At 38.4% G+C, this 19,000-nt stretch overlaps 1 protein-coding gene across 3 annotated transcripts in view; it reads right to left on the bottom strand.

Moving 5' to 3' along the window:
- Grid2 (glutamate ionotropic receptor delta type subunit 2) overlaps window positions 1-19,000 on the bottom strand; it is a 1,574,882-nt gene that overhangs the window by 156,089 nt on the left and 1,399,793 nt on the right. For all 3 annotated transcript variants that reach the window (XM_052173841.1, XM_052173840.1, XM_052173842.1), the window contains one exon: window positions 11,983-12,149. In XM_052173841.1, the coding sequence (XP_052029801.1) occupies window positions 11,983-12,149 (167 nt within the window). The remainder of the gene's footprint in view (window positions 1-11,982; window positions 12,150-19,000) is intronic.

Below are 19,000 nucleotides of genomic sequence, written 5' to 3'. Positions count from 1 at the left end.
TATACAAGAAGCCTACAGAACTCCAAACAGACTGGACCTGAGCAGAAATACCTCCCATCACATAATAATCAAAACCCCAAATGCTCTAAACAAAGAAAGAATATTAAAGGCAGTAAGAGAGAAAGGCCAAGTAACATATAAAGGAAGACCTATCAGAATCACACCAGACTTCTCACCAGAGACCATGAAAGCTAGAAGATCCTGGGCAGATCTCATGCAGACTCTAAGAGAACACAAATGTCAGCCAAGATTACTATACCCAGCAAAACTCTCATTCACCATAGATGGAGAAACCAAGATATTCCATGACAAAACCAAATTCACACAATATCTTTCCACAAACCCAGCTCTGCAAAGAATAATAGGAGGAAAACTCCAATACAAGGAGGGAAACTACACACTGGAAAAAGCAAGATAGTTACCTTCCTTCATCAAACCCAAAAGAAGATAACCACTCAAATATAAAAAGAACATCAAAAATGACAGGAAGTAATAATTAATATTCCCTAATATCTCTTAACATCAATGGTCTCAATTACCCAATAAAAAGGCATAGACTAACAGACTGGATAAGGCAACAGGACCCTACAATTTGCTGTATACAGGAGACACACCTCAGTGTCAAAGATAAAAACTACCTCAGAGTAAAAGGCTGGAAGACAATCTTACAAGCCAATGGTCACAGGAAACGATCAGGAGTAGCCATTCTAATATCAGATAAAATTGACTTTCAACCTAAAGTCATCAAAAGAGACACAGAAGGACATTTCTTGCTGATCAAAGGAAAAATCCACCAAGAAGAACTTCAAATTCTGAACATCAATGCGCCAAATGCAAGGGCACCCTCATTCGTAAAAGAAACCTTACTAAAGCTCAAAGCACACGTTGCACCTAACACAATAATTGTGGGGGACTTCAACACTCCACTTTCCTCAATGGACCGATCGGGAAAACAGAAACTAAACAGGGACACAGTAAAACTAATTGAAGCTTTGGATCAATTGGATTTGACTGATATTTATAGAACATTTCACCCTAAAGCAAAAGAATATACCTTTTTCTCAGCACCTCATGGTACCTTCTCCAAAATCGACCATATAATTGGACACAAGGCAGACCTCAACAAATATAAGAAGATCGAACTAATCCCATGCCTCCTATCAGATCACTATGGAGTAAAAGTGATCTTCAATAGCAACAAAAACAACAGAAAACCCACATACACGTGGAAACTGAACAATATTCTACTCAATGATACCTTGGTCAAGGAAGAAATAAAGAAAGAAATTAAAGACTTTTTAGAACACAATGAAAATGAAAACACAACATACCCAAATCTATGGGACACAATTAAAGCAGTGCTAAGAGGAAAACTCATAGCCCTGAGTGCCTCCAAAAAGAAAATGGAGAGAGCACACATTACCAGCTTAATGACACACCTGAAAGCCCTGGAACAAAAAGAAGCTATTTCACTCAGGAGGAGTAGAAGGCAGGAAATTATCAAACCCAGGGCTGAAATCAATCAAGTAGAAACAAAGAAAACCATACAAAGAATCAACAAAACCAGGAGCTGGTTCTTTGAGAAAATCAACAAGATAGATAAACCCTTAGCCAGACTGACCAAAGGGCACAGAGAATGTATCCAAATTAACAAATTTAGAACTGAAAAGGGAGATATAACAACAGAAACTGAGGAAATCCAAAAAATCATCAGATCCTACTACAAGAGCCTGTACTCAACACAACTGGAGAATCTGGAGGAAATGGACAATTTCCTTGACAGATACCAAATACCAAAATTAAATCAGGACCAACTAGACCATCTAAACAGTCCCATAATGTCTAAAGAAATAGAAGGAGTCATAGAAAGTCTTCCAACCAAAAAAAGCACAGGACCAGATGGTTTCAGTGCGGAATTCTATCAGACCTTCAAAGAAGAGTTAACACCAATACTCTTCAAACTGTTCCACAAAATAGAAACAGAAGGAACACTACCCAATTCCTTCTACGGAGCCACAATTACGCTGATACCAAAGCCACACAAAGATCCAACAAAGAAAGAGAACTTCAGACCAATTTCCCTTATGAACATAGATGCAAAAATACTCAATAAAATTCTTGCCAACCGAATCCAAGAACACATCAAAACGATCATCCACCATGATCAAGTAGGCTTTATTCTGGGAATGCAGGGTTGGTTCAATATACGGAAATCCATCAATGCAATCCACTACATAAACAAACTCAAAGAGCAAAACCACATGGTCATTTCATTGGATGCTGAAAAAGCATTTGACAAAATTCAGCATCCTTTCATGCTTAAAGTCTTGGAGAGAACAGGAATTCAAGGCCCATACCTAAACATAGTAAAAGCAATATACAGCAAACCGGTAGCCAGCATCAAACTAAATGGAGAGAAACTTGAAGCAATCCCACTGAAATCAGGGACCAGACAAGGCTGCCCCCTTTCTCCTTATCTTTTCAATATTGTACTTGAGGTACTAGCTCGGGCAATTCGACAACATAAGGAGGTCAAAGGGATACAAATTGGAAAGGAAAGAAGTCAAACTTTCATTATTTGCAGACGACATGATAGTCTACCTAAGTGACCCAAAAAACTCCACTAGAGAGCTCCTACAGCTGATAAACAACTTCAGCAAAGTGGCAGGTTATAAAATCAACTCCAGCAAATCAGTGGCCTTCCTATACTCAAAGGATAAGCAGGCTGAGAAAGAAATTAGGGAAATGACCCCCTTCACAATAGCCACAAACAATATAAAGTATCTTGGGGTGACTCTTATTAAACATGTGAAAGATCTGTATGACAAGAACTTCAAGACTCTGAAGAAGGAAATGGAAGAAGACCTCAAAAAATGGGAAAACCTCCCATGCTCATGGATCGGTAGAATCAATATAGTTAAAATGGCCATTTTGCCAAAAGCAATATACAGATTCAATGCAATACCCATCAAAATCCCAACTCAATTCTTCACAGAGTTAGAAAGAGCAATTTTTAAATTCATCTGGAACAACAAAAAACCCAGGATAGCTAAAATTATTCTCAGCATCAAAAGAAAATCTGGGGGAATCACTATCCCTGACCTCAAGCAATACTACAGAGCAATAGTGTTAAAAACTGCATGGTATTGGTACAGTGACAGGCAGGCAGATCAATGGAACAGGATTGAAGATCCAGAAATGAACCCACACACCTATGGCCACTTGATCCTCGACAAAGAGGCTGAAAACATCCAATGGAAAAAAGATAGCCTTTTCAACAAATGGTGCTGGTTCAACTGGAGGTCAGCATGCAGAAGAATGCGAATTGATCCATCCTTGTCTCCTTGTACTAAGCTCAACTCCAAATGGATCAAGGACCTCTACATAAAGCCAGACACTCTGAAGCTAATAGAAAAGAAACTGGGGAAGACCCTTGAGGACATCGGTACAGGGAGAAAGTTTCTGAACAGAACACCAATAGCGTATGCTCTAAGAGCAAGAATTGACAAATGGGACCTCATAAAATTACAAAGTTTCTGTAAGGCAAAGGACACCATCAAGAGAACAAATCGGCAACCAACAAATTGGGAAAAGATCTTCACCAATCCTACATCAGATAGAGGGCTAATATCCAATAGATATAAAGAACTCAAGAAGTTAGACTCCAGAAAACTGAACAACCCTATTAAAAAATGGGGTACAGAGTTAAACAAAGAATTCACACCTGAAGAACTTCGGATGGCAGAGAAGCATCTTAAAAAATGCTCAACTTCATTAGTCATTAGGGAAATGCAAATCAAAACAACCCTGAGATTTCATCTTACACCAGTCAGAATGGCTAAGATTAAAAATTCAGGAGACAGCAGGTGTTGGAGAGGGTGTGGAGAAAGAGGAACACTCCTCCACTGCTGGTGGGGCTGCAAATTGGTACAACCACTCTGGAAATCAGTCTGGCGCTTCCTCCAAAAACTGGGCACCTCACTTCCAGAAGATCCTGCTATACCACTCCTGGGCATATACCCAGAGGATTCCCCACCATGTAATAAGGATACATGCTCTACTATGTTCATAGCAGCCCTATTTATAATTGCCAGATGCTGGAAAGAACCCAGGTATCCCTCAACAGAAGAGTGGATACCAAAAATGTGGTATATCTACACAATGGAGTACTATTCAGCCATTAGAAACAATGAATTCATGAAATTCTTAGGCAAATAGATGGAGCTAGAGAACATCATACTAAGTGAGGTAACCCAGACTCAAAAGGTGAATCATGGTATGCACTCACTAATAAGTGGTTATTAACCTAGAAAACTGGAATACCCAAAACATAATCCACACATCAAATGAGGCACAAGGAGAAAGGAGGACTTGCCCCTGGTTCTGGAGAGACTCAGTCAAACAGTATTCGGCAAAACCAGAACAGGGAAGTGGGAAGGGGTGGGTGGGAGGACAGGGAAAGAGAAGGGGACTTAAGGGACTTTCGGGGAGTGGGGGGCTAGAAAAGAGGAAATCATTTGAAATGTAAATAAATTATATCGAATAAAAAAAAAGATAATATCTCAGAACAAATGACAGCTCTTAAAGTTGAGTTCATTGAGTTAGCATTAGACTTATCAGTCCTGATTTCCCTGTCACTTCCTGAAGGACTGGGACTGTCCTGTCCCAGCTGATATCTGCATGTGAAGAGCTTTAGAAGTTAGCAATATGTGAGCGGAATTCTTCCCGTGAAGACAGGCTATCTAAGCTGAGGCACAAGGTAGGGCAGGAGTTACCCAGAGGCAATGTGAGGCCTGAAAGTAAGGCCGAAGCACAAGTCAGCCCTAAGAATCTCACAGTGCCTTGGAAACCAGTCATCGGGTGTGCTGGCTAGTTTTTTTCATCAATTTGACAAAAGCCAGGTCATTTGGAAAAAGGAGAATTTAAATTGAGAAAATTCCTCCCCGCTATATTGGCCTGTGAGAAGGCCTGTTGGCATTCTTGGTTGATGACTGATGTGAGGGGGGGTCCAGATCACTGAGGGAAGAGCAACTCTGAGTGCTCTAAGAAAGCAGGCCCAATAAGCCAAAGGCAACAAGCTAATAAACAGTACTTCTCATCGCTTATGCACCAGCTCCTGCCTCTAGGTACCTGCCCTAGGTATCCGGCCCTGACTTATGTCAGTTATGGCCTGTGATGCTGAATTGTAAGCTGAAATAAACCCTTTACTTTTGACCATGCTATTTTATCACCACAGTAGGAAGGGTAACTAAGACAGCAGGGAGAAGGGAAGTAGCTCGTGGGTTTTTTATATATCTTTCTGTCCTTATTTTCATCATGCCTGATTCAATACTCACTACCTACTTATATTCAGAACATACGGTTTGAAGATGGAGTAGACTCTGAGGACTACAAATCTATTGGTAGAAATAAATATCAAAGAATAATAACAAGGTAATCTGACCTCTGAGTCAACTGTCCAGTGCTGGTCTTTTCTTTCTGTAGTTTGTTTCTTTGCAGTAGCCTATGTAAAGATGACTTTGCAACACATAGTATCACTCCTCTAGTTTACGCTCACAGGGAGGTACTGGAACTTTGATATGATGCAGATGGGAAACACTAGAGTTGAGCCTTGGAGTATAGGACACACAATTTCCTTTTTCAAACATCAAAAAAACTACCGTTGTAATATTTTCTTCTTCCACTATGAAAACTAGGAAAGATATAGTGACTATAATCCGTAATATTTTTACTTTCAAGGGACTATGGTAAAACAAGCAAAACAAATTGCTGCCAAGAGAGACAATGAATAAGCATGTGGTGACCTAGAACCAGTTAATGCCAATAGTCGTGACTAAACATGATGATTATCCATAGTGATATCTCACATTTAGGTGAGGTCAAGAGAATGCTGGAGTTGTTGGCACACAATTGTATTTACAAATAAAAGTATCTCCAAATGTTGTGAAATATATCACAGAGTAGAAGGGACAAAAGAAACAATAAAAGAGATTAACTGGAAAGAACAATAAAAAAGGCTATCTTTTTTCCACTGGATGGATTCAGATCCTTTGTTAGAGATCAAGTGAACATAAGTGTGTAGGTTCATTTCTGGATCTTCAGTCCTATTCCATTGATCTGGCTGCCTGTCACTGTGCCAATACCATGCAATTTTTAACACTATTGCTCTGTAGTATTGCTTGAGGTCTGGTATACTGATTCCCCCGGAAGTTCTTTTACTGTTGAGAATAGTTTTAGCTATCCTGGGTTTTTTGTTATTCCAGATGAATTTGAGAATTGCTCTTTCTAACTCTATGAAGAACTGATTGGGATTTTGATGGGGATTGCATTAAATCTGTAGATTGCTTTTGGTAAGATGACCATTTTTACTATATTAATCCTGCCAATCCACGAACATGGAAGATTTTTCCATTTTCTTAGGTCTTCTTCAATTTCCTTCTTCAGAGACCTGAAGTTTTTCTCCTACAGATCTTTCACTTGTTTGGTTAGAGTCACCCCAAGATACTTTATATTGTTTGTGGCTATTGTGAAGGGTGTCATTTCCCTAATTCCTTTCTCAGCCTGCTTATCCTTTGTGTATAGGAAGGCTACTGATTTGCTTGAGTTGATTTTATAACCAGCCACTTTGCTGAAGTTGTTTATCAGCTGTAGGAGTTATCAGGTGGAGTTTCTTGGGTCACTTAGGTAGACTATCATATCATCTGCAAATAGTGATAGTTTGACTTCTCCCTTTCCAATTTGTATCCGTTTGAGCTCCTTATGCTGTCTAATTGCTCTAGCTAGGACTTCAAGTACTATATTGAAAAGATATGGAGAGGGGGGCATCCTTGTCTACTCCCTGATTTTAGTGGGGTTGCTTCAAGTTTCTCTCCTAGTTTGATGTTGGCTACTGGTTTGCTATATATTGCTTTAACTATGTTTAGGTATGGGCCTTGAATTCCTGTTCTTTCCAAGACTTTTAGCATGAAAGGATGCTGAATTTTGTCAAATGCTTTTTCAGCATCTAATGAAATGACTATGTGGTTTTGTTCTTTGAGTTTGTTTATGTAGTCGATCGCATTGATGATTTCCGTATATTTTTCTTTTTTAAATTTGTTTTCTAAATTCTTTGTTTACATTCCAAATTCTTTCCCCTTTCCCAATTCCTCCCCTCCCCATATGTCCCATAGGCCCTCTTCTCTCCACCCATTCTCCAATTACCCACTCCGTTTTCTCTGTCCTGGTACTCCCCTACAATGCTGGATCAAGCCTATCCAGGATCAGGGCCCGTATATTGAACTATCGCTGCATCCCTGGGATGAAGCCTACTTGATCATGATGAATAATCGTTCTGATGTGTTCTTGGATTTAATTGGCAAGAATTTTATTGAATATTTTTGTGTCAATATTCATAAGGGATATTGGCCTATAGTTCTCCTTCTTTGTTGGATCTTTGTGTGGTTTTGGGATCAGCATAACTGTGGTTTCATAGAACGAGTTGGGTAGTGTGACATCTGTTTCTATTTTGCAGAATAATTTGAAGAGTATTGGTCTTAGGTCTTCTTTGAAGGTCTGATAGAATTCTGCACTAAAACCATCTGGTCCTGTGTTTTTTTTTGGTTGGAAGACTTTCTATGATCCCTTTTATTTCTTTAGGGGTTATGAGACTGTTTAGTTGATCTATTTGATCCTGATTTAATTTTGGTATTTGGTATCTGTCTAGGAAATTGTCCATTTCCTCCAGATTTACCAGTTGTGTTGAGTGTAGACTTTCAACAAATTGTGTTGGCTCAACTGGACGTCAGCTTGCAGAAGAATGCTAATTGATCCATTCTTATCTCCTTGTACTAAGCTCAACTCCAAGTGGATCAAGGACCTCCACATAAAACCAGACACACTGAAACTAATAGAAACTTGGGAAGACCCTTGAGGACATGGGCACAGGGGAAAAGTTCCTGAATAGAACACCAATAGCGTATGCTCTAAGATCAAGAATTGACAAATGGGACCTCATAAAATTACAAAGTTTCTGTAAGGCAAAGGACACTGTCAAGTGGACAAAACAGCAACCAACAAATTGGGAAAGGATCTTCACCAACCCTATATCTGACAGAGGGCTAATATCCAATATATACAAAGAACTCAAGAAGTTAGATGCCAGAGAGCTAAATAACATATTAAAAATGACTTTTAATGGACTTTGAATGGCTGAGAAGCACCTTAAAAATGTTCAACATCATTAGTCATTAGGGAAATGCAAATCAAAACAACCCTGAGATTTCACCTTATACCAGTCGGAATGGCTAAGATTAAAAACTCAGGAGACAGTAGGTGTTGGCAAGGATGTGGAGAAAGAGGAACATTCCTCCACTGCTGATGGGAATTTAAGTTGGTACAACCACTCTGGAAATCAGTCTGGCTGTTCCTCAGAAAACTGGGCATAAAACTTCCGGAGGACCCTGCAATACCACTCCTGGGCATATACCGAGAGGATTCCCCGGCATGCAATAAGGACACATGCTCTACTATGTTCATAGCAGCCCTATTTATAATAGTCAGAAGCTGGAAAGAACCCAGATGTCCCTTAATGGAGGAATGGATACAAAAAATGTGGTATATTTACACAATGGAATACTAGTCAACAATTCAAGACCATGAATTTATGAAATTCTTAGGCAAATGGTTGGATTTGGAAAATATCATCCTAAGTGAGGTAAGCCAATCAAAAAAGAACACACATGGAATACAGTCACTGATAAGTGGATATTAGCTCAGAAGCTCTGAATTCCCAAGACACAATTCACATATCAAATGACTCCCAAGAAGAAGGAAAGAGAGGTCCCTGATCCTGAAAAGACTTGTTCCAGCATTGTAGGGGAGTACCAGGACAGAGAAGTAGGAAGGGGTTGATAGGAGAATGGGCGGAGGGAAGAGGGCTTAGGAAAGTTATGGGGAGGGGAGGAAACAGGAAAGGGAAAATCATTTGGAATGTAAACATAGAATATAGAAAATAAAAATTATAATAAAAAAGAAAAAAAAAGAATAATAAGAAAGAACAGGAAAGTTAACAAACACCTATTAAAGTAGTAGTTCTCAGTGAGAGCAGCGGTAACTGGAACTTGGTAGAAATGAAAATTATGCACACCTCAGAATCAGAAATGCTAGGGCTGGAGGCCAAAAATGATTGTTTTGTCAGGTCCCCCAGGTGCTCTGACACTTCCTTAAAGGTTGACAGGCGCTGTCTCAGGGAGAGGCACCAAGCAGAGCTGAGCTGGCCTTGAGATTTATTGAAAGAATAAAATAGCCACAGAATGCTCACACAGCTCAGCTATGACCCTTCCGAGGAATGGGAGGTTCACAGCTTGCTGTGTTTACTCATTCTAAAGGCACTTTCCCCACCTTTCTCTTTCTTGTTTAATGTCAGAACCAGGGCTTGGTTCTTTCAGCATACTGTCTCCCAAAGGCTCTTTCTTACTTTGTACACCTATGCCCTGACTCTGTATCTCTTTTATCCATCCCGCTGAACCTCCTATTTTGTACTTCAGATTTTTCCTTCACACAGACATCTAGCATCTAGATGTCACTACAAATTCAATGCCCACAAACACATTTTCTCACTTTCCCCTCATCCTGTCTCCTTCTGTGTTCCTATTTACAGTCGTCCAGGTGAGCATGGAGTCTTCTTTCATCTTCTTCCTTTCACACTTCAGACTTCGAAGGTTCAAATCCCAGCCCAGCTATTTATTAACTATAATTTAACCATCAGCAAAGTGGTTACTTAGTCAGATTTCCTGACTATAAAATGGGATGCAAATAGCACCTACCTACAGGTGTTCCGAGGACAGTGGGTGGAGTTAGGTGGCATGAAAACTTTAGAGTAGTGCCTGGCACAAGGGCCTGGTGAGTGATAGGTGCTCAGGTAGGGATTCAGATTTGTTCCCCTGCGTTCCTGTACTCTTCAATATGTCTCAGCATTGTTATAGGGACAGTACGGTTGACTATTCCATACACCAGGCCATCTCAGACACTGGTGTGCATTCTACCACAGCTTGCTCAGGCTGGGATAAATATGGTCTCAGATGATCTCCCTATGTATAAGGACAGAAGTACAGTTATGCCAAAAGGACATATTTCTTTTTTTTTTAATTGAATGATAAGCACACGAAGCTTGTCACTTGTGTTGATGCTGTTGGTGTCATTTGATCACAGAGCAGGTGGGCCCTACCTCTGCAAGGAAGGATGCTTAGAGAGGTGGAACAAAGCATACTAATTAGCATTGTTCCGTTGACTCGTTAGAACCTCCAGATTTCAGTTATTTGCTTGCAGTCTGAGTTCTGCCCCCAGCACCCACATAAGATGTCTCACCATTGCTTGTAACTCCTGCTTCAGTTGCTCAAATAACTGTGAAATAAGTTAGGTAAGAGGGGATACTTGGATTCTACCAATTAAAGTCGTAATGAATTACATCTTGGTTGACTAGAGCTTTGAACTACTTGTAGCAAAAAGTGATAGGATATGAGAAATCCTGAAGCATTATCCCAGTTTTCTATTTCTGATGGACATGTTGTTTGCCTTTGCTCAGCTGCTACAAGAGAATTTCAGTTTTTATCATCTGCTCTGTTCCTCTAATGGAGGTTTCTCAGTTGGGCTGCTTAAGTTTCTAAAAACCAGGGCTGGAGAAGATGGCTTAGTAGTTAAGAGCATTGACCACTCTTCTAATGGTCCTGAGTTCAATTCCCACCAACCACAAGGTCGCTCACAACCATCAGTGAAGGGATCTGATGCCCTCTTCTGGTGTGTCTGGAAACAGCTAAAGTGTACTCATATAAATAAAATAAATATTTAAAAAAAGTTTCTAAAAACCATCTACATTTGACTTAAACAGATGCCCAGCCCTCTATTGTAAAGGAGATAACTGTCCTAGCAGGCACACTGGAAGTCTGGATGGTTCTTACTCAAGTCCAGCACACTTGCATGTGGTAGGCTCTTACATGTTAGCGCGGGTTCAAAGGCCAGCTCTGCCTCTCAGCTTTGTGACTTTGGAAAACTATAAACCTTTGAATAAGTTTTCTCAGTTGTAAAGTGTGGTTAGTAACAGAGTTTAGAATCTTATGTCCTGATTAAATTACTTCATACAGTGAGTGGCCTAATTATACACAGTACCTCTGAATTTCCTGCTCTTTTGTTATTTAATGATTTGAAAAACCACAGCTGAAATTTATGCTTTGTGCTTGCTGTCCGAACCTAAGTGCCTTTCTGATCTGGCATTATCTCTAGTGAGTAACAAGTAATAGAGGGAACAATTAGTGTCACATAAACAATCTCTCTCTACTTAGAAGACAGTGACTCTCTCTGAAGTCAAAATTTGTCTTATAGCTAGAGCAAAACAGTATAATCCTCTCCAATAGATATTATTAATGTTAAATATATTGTCAAACAAATATATTGCTAAACTACTTCCTGTCATGGAACGTTCTAGTTTGAAGCTGGATATATACTATCTTTATAAACTTTTCCTTGTGCTCCATGACAAATATCTCATATGAACTTTAATAACAGATGGAGAATTTTATAGATTCTACCATTTCCTTCATAAAAAGTTTCAGATGAATATATCTGCAAGTTAGTATTCTAATTTGGTCCTAAAGTACATTTTTTTGTGCTTTAATGTTTCTAGAAAAAAGTTAATTTCCACAGCTTTATGCTGTTCACTTCCACATAGACTAGTCTGCTTAGCTTCTGTTGTAATTCGCAGCCCGTATACTCTACGTGGAACATACAGTTTTGGAGAGTAAAAGTTATATACATCAATGCTTGCCTCTTATTTATGGAGAAATAGTACATGTTTTAGACAAGAATTTTCTTGTACGACCCACTTCTAGGAACTGGTTTTGTGTAATGCTTTTTGTAACACAAAAGAAAATGTGATGGAACAGTGTAGTCTAGTACATTTTGAAGGTCTAAATTTCCTCCTTTTTCATATAGATGATTTAGTAGCCTTACCTTTGTGAAAAGACATCACGGTAGGGGCTGCCGTGCTGCAGTGCAATGCCATACCCCCGGTCAGCAACAGTATTCCCAACAGTGTAGAAGGAACAGTCGGGGTCGTTAATAGCCACATATTCCAACACAGCTGCATCCCATACAAAAGCATAGTTTCCATATTTTACCTGTGAAATTACAGAGGAGAAACAAAACAGGATTTAAGGTTAAAAATTCACAGAATAATAAATATTACAATAGTTTATGCAAAAACTATAGGCTACATGTGTTTAAGTAAACTCGTATTTGTGTTTCTGTTAACTCCTTAATTCTGGAAATGTGGTGAAGATAGATTAGTATCCATGCTTTCAGGCAGTTTAACTTACATTAAAACCATCCCTGAATTGTAAATGTCATGTGGACTTCAGGAATGTTTAAAGACATGCTTTTGAGCTTGCAGTGTGTCTTACCACTCAGATGGTTGTTTCTAGGAACTTCAAAAACTATGCTTCTAGCATTGTTGAGAGATGTTACTAGGCCTCTAAGCTAGGCTCATTTCTTCTCACCCACCACGGCTTCCTCATGACCTATGTTTTACATAAATGCTCACAATTCACAGTAAGGACAAATTACTAATACTGTTCTATTCATTAGCTCCACTCTGTCTTTGTTTAACTGAGTTTGTCTCTTTTCAAATACAAGTATGGAGATCTTACAGTTAGTGCCCAAATAAGTCTTTCTTAAGTGTTTTGTTAGCATGCATTAGAAAATTTTATTTTATGCCATATCTTCCCTTCCAAGAAGTCCCTTTCCTTGATGGTCATTACAATAAGGAAAACAATTCTACAATCTTCTGTATCAACATTTAGGAGCATAAATTCATACAATTAAACTAGCATATAGTTCAGTGATTTTTTTCACTCAACAATAATTCATATGGGAGCGTACCATTACGGTTTGCATTTGTCATATCTTCCCCACCCGGCAAAGGTCATGCGTGGAATGCTAAGGCTGCAGCTGGTGGTGTGGGTCGGAGGTGGATGGGTCATGTGGGCATGGACTTCATCAGTGGATTATTTCATTGACAGACTCAAAGCTGCATGGACTCTCGGGAATTGGGGAATACTTCTTGGCAGTAGGTGAGATTCGTGAGACATTTCTTGTCCTTGGGCTCTTTTTTTTGTCCCTGCTTCTTGCCAGCCATAAGGTACAGAGATCCCCTCCTCTCTGCATACCCTTCCCTCATGATGTTCTCAGCCTTTCCATATACAGGCCAGATGCAACAATGCCAAGAAGCCGTGGTCTGAAACCCATGATACTGTGACCCTTCTAATCTGAAATATTTTTCTCACAGTAGTAAAAAATAGCCAATGCACAAACTTATTATGAAGGGGCTGCTTTTCAAGAGCAGTGGTCCCCTACCTTCCTAATGTTGAGACACTTTTATACCTCATGCTGTGGTGACACCAATAATAAAATTATTTTCACTACTGGATAACTGAAAGTTTGCTACTGTTGTGAATCATAATGTAAAAAGCTGTGTTTTCTTGTGGACTTCAGTGACCCCTGTGAAAGGGTCATTCAGAACCGTCCCCCGCAAGGCATTGTAATTCACACGTTGAATACTTCTATTCTAGAGGACATGCGTTTGATTCCTATTTCCTGCAACAGGGTGGATAGTGAGGATATAGGAAAAGTCATTGAGTTATGAATATGATATGTACCTTTTTATCAAATTCTCCCTTAATAAAGACATGGGGAGGATCTCAGAGGAGTTTGAGGAAGGAAACTGTTACAAGAATATATTGCATGCAAAAAACTATTTTCAATGAAATAAAAATGTAAAAGAATACTATTTAAAAACAAGTCCTGTCGTGTGATTGGTGGACACTGATATCTACCGATGCTTAGGACAGAAGACCTTATAGCAGTTCCAGAGGAACAATTCGAGGGTAGTACCCCTCAGAGATGGTTAGATTGCTAGATTCCTTAGTTACAGAATTGCTCTAGGTTCAGTTTCAGGACTTTCCATTGAGATGTGTGCTGGCAGTTTTCATGCATCTTGTAAAACTAAAGCTGAATTTTTGAGGGTGATATAAGTTTTGAGTCCCTTTACTTAATCGGTTCACAGGTGGATCATTGGGACAAGTTACACAATGGCTGTAGCATATTGCACTATCATATACACCACTTCTGTTGAAACATGCAGGAAATTCATTTTCATGGAGAGGAACTGGGGAAGTCTGCTCAAATATTCTGGTAACTGAAATAGTTGTACAAAAATTCAAATATTTAAGTTCCATATCTATGTACCTAGCTGATTAAACATAGATAGTCTATGGAGACCACTTCTTGTTCACGCATACTCTACTAAGCTAATCATTGTTTTTGCAAGTTTCTTCCTGTCAGATGAGGAATGTAAACTTTAAATATTATTTTCTCAAATATTTGCATTTCTGGTCCAGTAAAGAGAAAAATGAAAAAAATATATTTGAAAACTTAAGCTCTTCAATGTTCAATGGAAGATGAAACATTCTTTCCCTCTGTAAACTGTCCTTGTTCCTATTTAAATGTTCCCATCATGAAGTGATGAAGAAAACACTCGGTAGTTTATTAACTAGTACCCTCCATGGTAACTATGGAAACCCACACTATAAGCAAATACACTCACCATCTACCATTTTGATGTACCAAACTTGATATGAATTGAAAAATCAATATTCATTCTTATATGAAGCCTTAATTTTACTAAATTTTATAGGCTCACTTCAAACCCTAAATTCACAGAAAATAGCAACCATAATCTTTTATTTTATTAAGAAAATTCACCGGGAACAATTTTGGAAAGATGACATTTAAATGAAAACAGTAAAATGAAAATGTTTTCTTATTGACAGCATCCAGTATTTATAATGTTATGAGAATAGATAACATGTAAGACATTTTAGATTCATAAGGTACTCTTTCCTATGGATTTCCTTGATATTTCCAGCACTTTGAGCCCGCTGAATCTATGGGAACTAAGTCACAGATGTAGTGATCCATCTTCCTCCAAGCTATACTGATGGTCAGTGGCTCTGTGAAACTCAGGCTCAATTCCATCTGCTACAGTCATTTCATAATATTAAAGACACACTTTCATGGAGACATTGTCCACAGGAAAGCAAATACAGTTGAGATACAGCACTCTCCACCTTTAAGGCATGGAGCATCAACTTTGAGAAATGACATGTATATAAATAAATATATTGTCATACAAGATGTGATATGCAGCTTCTTTGATGTTCTATAATCACACTGATAAGACAGGTTTTAAAAGAAAAAGTTGTTTTAGGATAGAATGTTCTATATATATCTGTGAAATCTAATTGGTCCAAAGCTTCAATTAGTTTCATTGTGTCCTTGTTTAGTTTCTGTTTTCCTGATCGGTCCATTGAGGAAAGTGCAGTGTTGAAGTCACCCACAATTATTGTGTTAGGTGCAATGTGTGCTTTGAGTTTTAATAAAACTCATGAAAGAGGGTGCCCTTGCATTTGGAGCATAGATGTTCAGGATTGAGAGTTCTTCTTGTTGTATTTTTCCTTTGACCAGCAAGAAGTGTCCCTCAGAGTCTCTTTTGATGACTTTGGGTTGAAAGTCAATTTTATCTGATATTAAAATGGCTACTCCACCTTGTTTCCTGAGACTATTTGCTTGTAAAATTGTCTTCCAGCCTTTTACTCTAAGGTAGTATCTTACACCAGTCAGAATGGCTAAGATTAAAAATTCAGGAGACAGCAGGTGTTGGAGAGGGTGTGGAGAAAGAGGAACACTCCTCTACTGCTGGTGGGGTTGCAAATTGGTACAACCACTCTGGAAATCAGTCTGGCGGTTCCTCCGAAAACTGGGCACCTCACTTCCAGAAGATCCTGCTATACCACTCCTGGGCATATATCCAGAGGATTCCCCACCATGTAATAAGGATACATGCTCTACTATGTTCATAGCAGCCCTATTTATAATTGCCGGATGCTGGAAAGAACCCAGGTATCCCTCAACAGAAGAGTGGATGCAAAAAATGTGGTATATCTACACAATGAAGTACTATTCAGCCATTAGAAACAATGAATTCATGAAATTCTTAGGCAAATGGATGGAGCTAGAGAACATCATACTAAGTGAGGTAACCCAGACTCAAAAGGTGAATCATGGTATGCACTCACTAATAAGTGGTTATTAACCTAGAAAACTGGAATACCCAAAACATAATCCACACATCAAATGAGATACAAGAAGAAAGGAGGAGTGGCCCCTGGTTCTGGAAAGACTCAGTGAAACAGTATTCGGCAAAACCAGAATGGGGAAGTGGGAAGGGGTGGGAGGGAGGACAGGGGAAGAGAAGGGGGCTTACGGGACTTTCGGGGAGGGGGGGGCTAGAAAAAGGGAAATCATTTGAAATGTAAATAAATTATATCGAATAAAAAAATTAAAAAAAAAAGAAAAAGTTGGTGTTTATTAACTTGTGGGGATGACGACTGTTTGCTTTTTGTGATTGAAAAACCCTATGTGACCATTACTTTCTATGCTTTTCTGATTCTCACAATTGAAATGAAATAATGTTTAGCAATTAAAATAAACCTGAGAATGAAAAACTTTAAAATTAAAAGATCTGAGAATAATGTCAGCAAAATAAATTCTAACTTGTATACCAAACTTCAATATAGTTTTAACTAATGGTCAGTAGTGGACAAAGTCATGAAGTAGTTGTGAGTTACAGGCACAAAGTTATGATTTATCCAGACTAGATCTATAGTGGTCCCTGTAATTCACTGCCTGAATAAGTCCTCAAGATGAGATGGCTTTAATATTTATTACATGTGGACCTAGGTACTAAAGGCAAATTGGTAATTTAACAGCATTCATCATTTCTGAACTTATGCAGCACAGTAAATCATGTTCAGGTCCACATTTAAGTGTTTAGGATACATACATACATACATAGACATACACATACACACATGCACACACACACACAGGCATGCTGTACACACATATACACAGGTATGGTTTTGTTTACTGCTGCTTCATCTTGGTCTACCATATTTTTGTGTACTTTATTTTGAAATTTCAAGTTTACTTTAATATAGTCATCATAGGCACAACTTTCATAAACAAGATATGAAAATATTTAAAATAAGTCAATACTAACTTTTTAAGAGTGTCTTCTGTTAACACACATACAAACATATACTTAAACACACAAATGTAATAAATTAAGAAGTGGCTGTTGGTAAAATGTTTATGACTTCTACTTTGAAGTAAAGGACAAAAGAATGTCCTTCTCTATGATAGAAAAACATTGAAAACTACAGAGCATAAAAGAATTACATTAAAACAAAAATATTCTTTTCTATACTTGTTTAATTATGTTTTTGAAAAAAGTTATGGGGAACTTGGCAAAGAATGAGATGATACCCTTGAATTGTTCTTGTTATTTGTAGATTGGGACAAAACCTCAGTGAACAGTTAGCCCTTTCAAAAATATTAAATAACAGTGTTTTGTAAATTTAGAAATATGTTGGTTTCTTTACTGAAACTGCAACTGTTTTTGAAACACTGTAACTTGTTTGAAAATAAGTTGAAATTACTTTCCTGCTTTATAACCATTTTGGACCTACATTGTTAGAGGTGATTCAGAGTGCTTTAGAGACAGGCGTCTTCAATATGCACATGATGAGTTTAAGGAGACCAAGGCTATGATTGGTCTTTAGGAGAGAGTATGTGCCATCACTATGGAGAACTGGGGACAAATCTTTCCAAGATTAAGTCCTGGTCTTCCTATTGGGTGAATCATACACCGTTTTAACACTCAAGCTTTATTTTCACGAAGAGCATGTTTAGTTGGATGTCACTGCACAACCCCAAGGTCAGACTCAAGGAAACGTGGCTTGGAAGAGCCACAAGTCACAGGGGATTTCCTGTTGGATTATAAGAGAGAGGTTTTGCTCTACAATGGTATCCTGCCTGCAATATAACCTAGAACAGTGGTGGGACAATGTTTGTGGGATAATCAAGCAATATCTGATTTCATTAAAGGACCAGGTCAAAAAGAGTAACCCCTACCTGACACTGCTTGTGCAACTATGAACCTGAGACTAGATAACTCAGGGAGCTGTTGGAAAAACAAATACTACTGTTCTAAATTAAAAAACAACACTCCTAAGCAAACAAACAACAAACAAAAAACTGTGACATTAAGATTACTCCTAATGACATTTTGCTAAACTCAGAGGTAAGTGCTTTGCTGAGCTATCGCCAGATAGCAGATGTGAACAAATACAGAGATACAGTCAGGCATAATACAAAGAAAGAGATTTTGAAACATTCAGCAGCGATTGTTTCACCACATCTGTCCCCTCAGGGCCCTGAGGAAGAGGAGGCAGAAAAAATGTAAGAGCCAGGGAAATGGAGGACAGCAAGAAAAGATATACAAGAGTCGGAGATTACTTTTTTAATAGACACACACTGGAAATAACTAACTCACTTCTCTTAAAATATATTAATCTATTCATGAAGACTGAACCTTCACCACCTGATGATTGTTTAATAAATGCATAAATTATCAAATACTAATAGGTTTTGGTGGAGACATTCAAGACATTAAGAAACACTAGTCATCTGATCTAATTAATATAATCTCAATACTGGTTAGGCGTCTTGACTTGAGCAAAGAAGCCAGAAGGGTGAAAGCAATTGATCCATCTTTTGGACAGGTAAAATTTACTCTGTGAATGACCTGTAAAGGGATTTGCCATGGTCATTTAGCTATTTTGAAATGTCTTCATTTTTTTCTGTTTGTGATACTTGTCTTGAACTTTTGTTGTTGTATGTAAATCCTTTTAGTGATATTTCAGTTTTGCTGAGAAGGAAATGTTTTAATGAACTTTTTTAGTTTGCAAGATTTATTCAACTTATGTATGTGTAAATTTGTCTGTATGAGTACATTTACACATTTATATCTCTCCACAGCTCCTTTAGAAATGATGAAAAATTGGCATAC

This window comes from Apodemus sylvaticus, chromosome 2 (genome assembly GCF_947179515.1).
Source record: "Apodemus sylvaticus chromosome 2, mApoSyl1.1, whole genome shotgun sequence".
In the NCBI taxonomy this organism is placed as follows: domain Eukaryota; kingdom Metazoa; phylum Chordata; class Mammalia; order Rodentia; family Muridae; genus Apodemus; species Apodemus sylvaticus.
The sequence above is the reverse complement of the archived record's forward strand: the minus strand, read 5'-3'. Positions and strand labels throughout refer to the sequence as shown.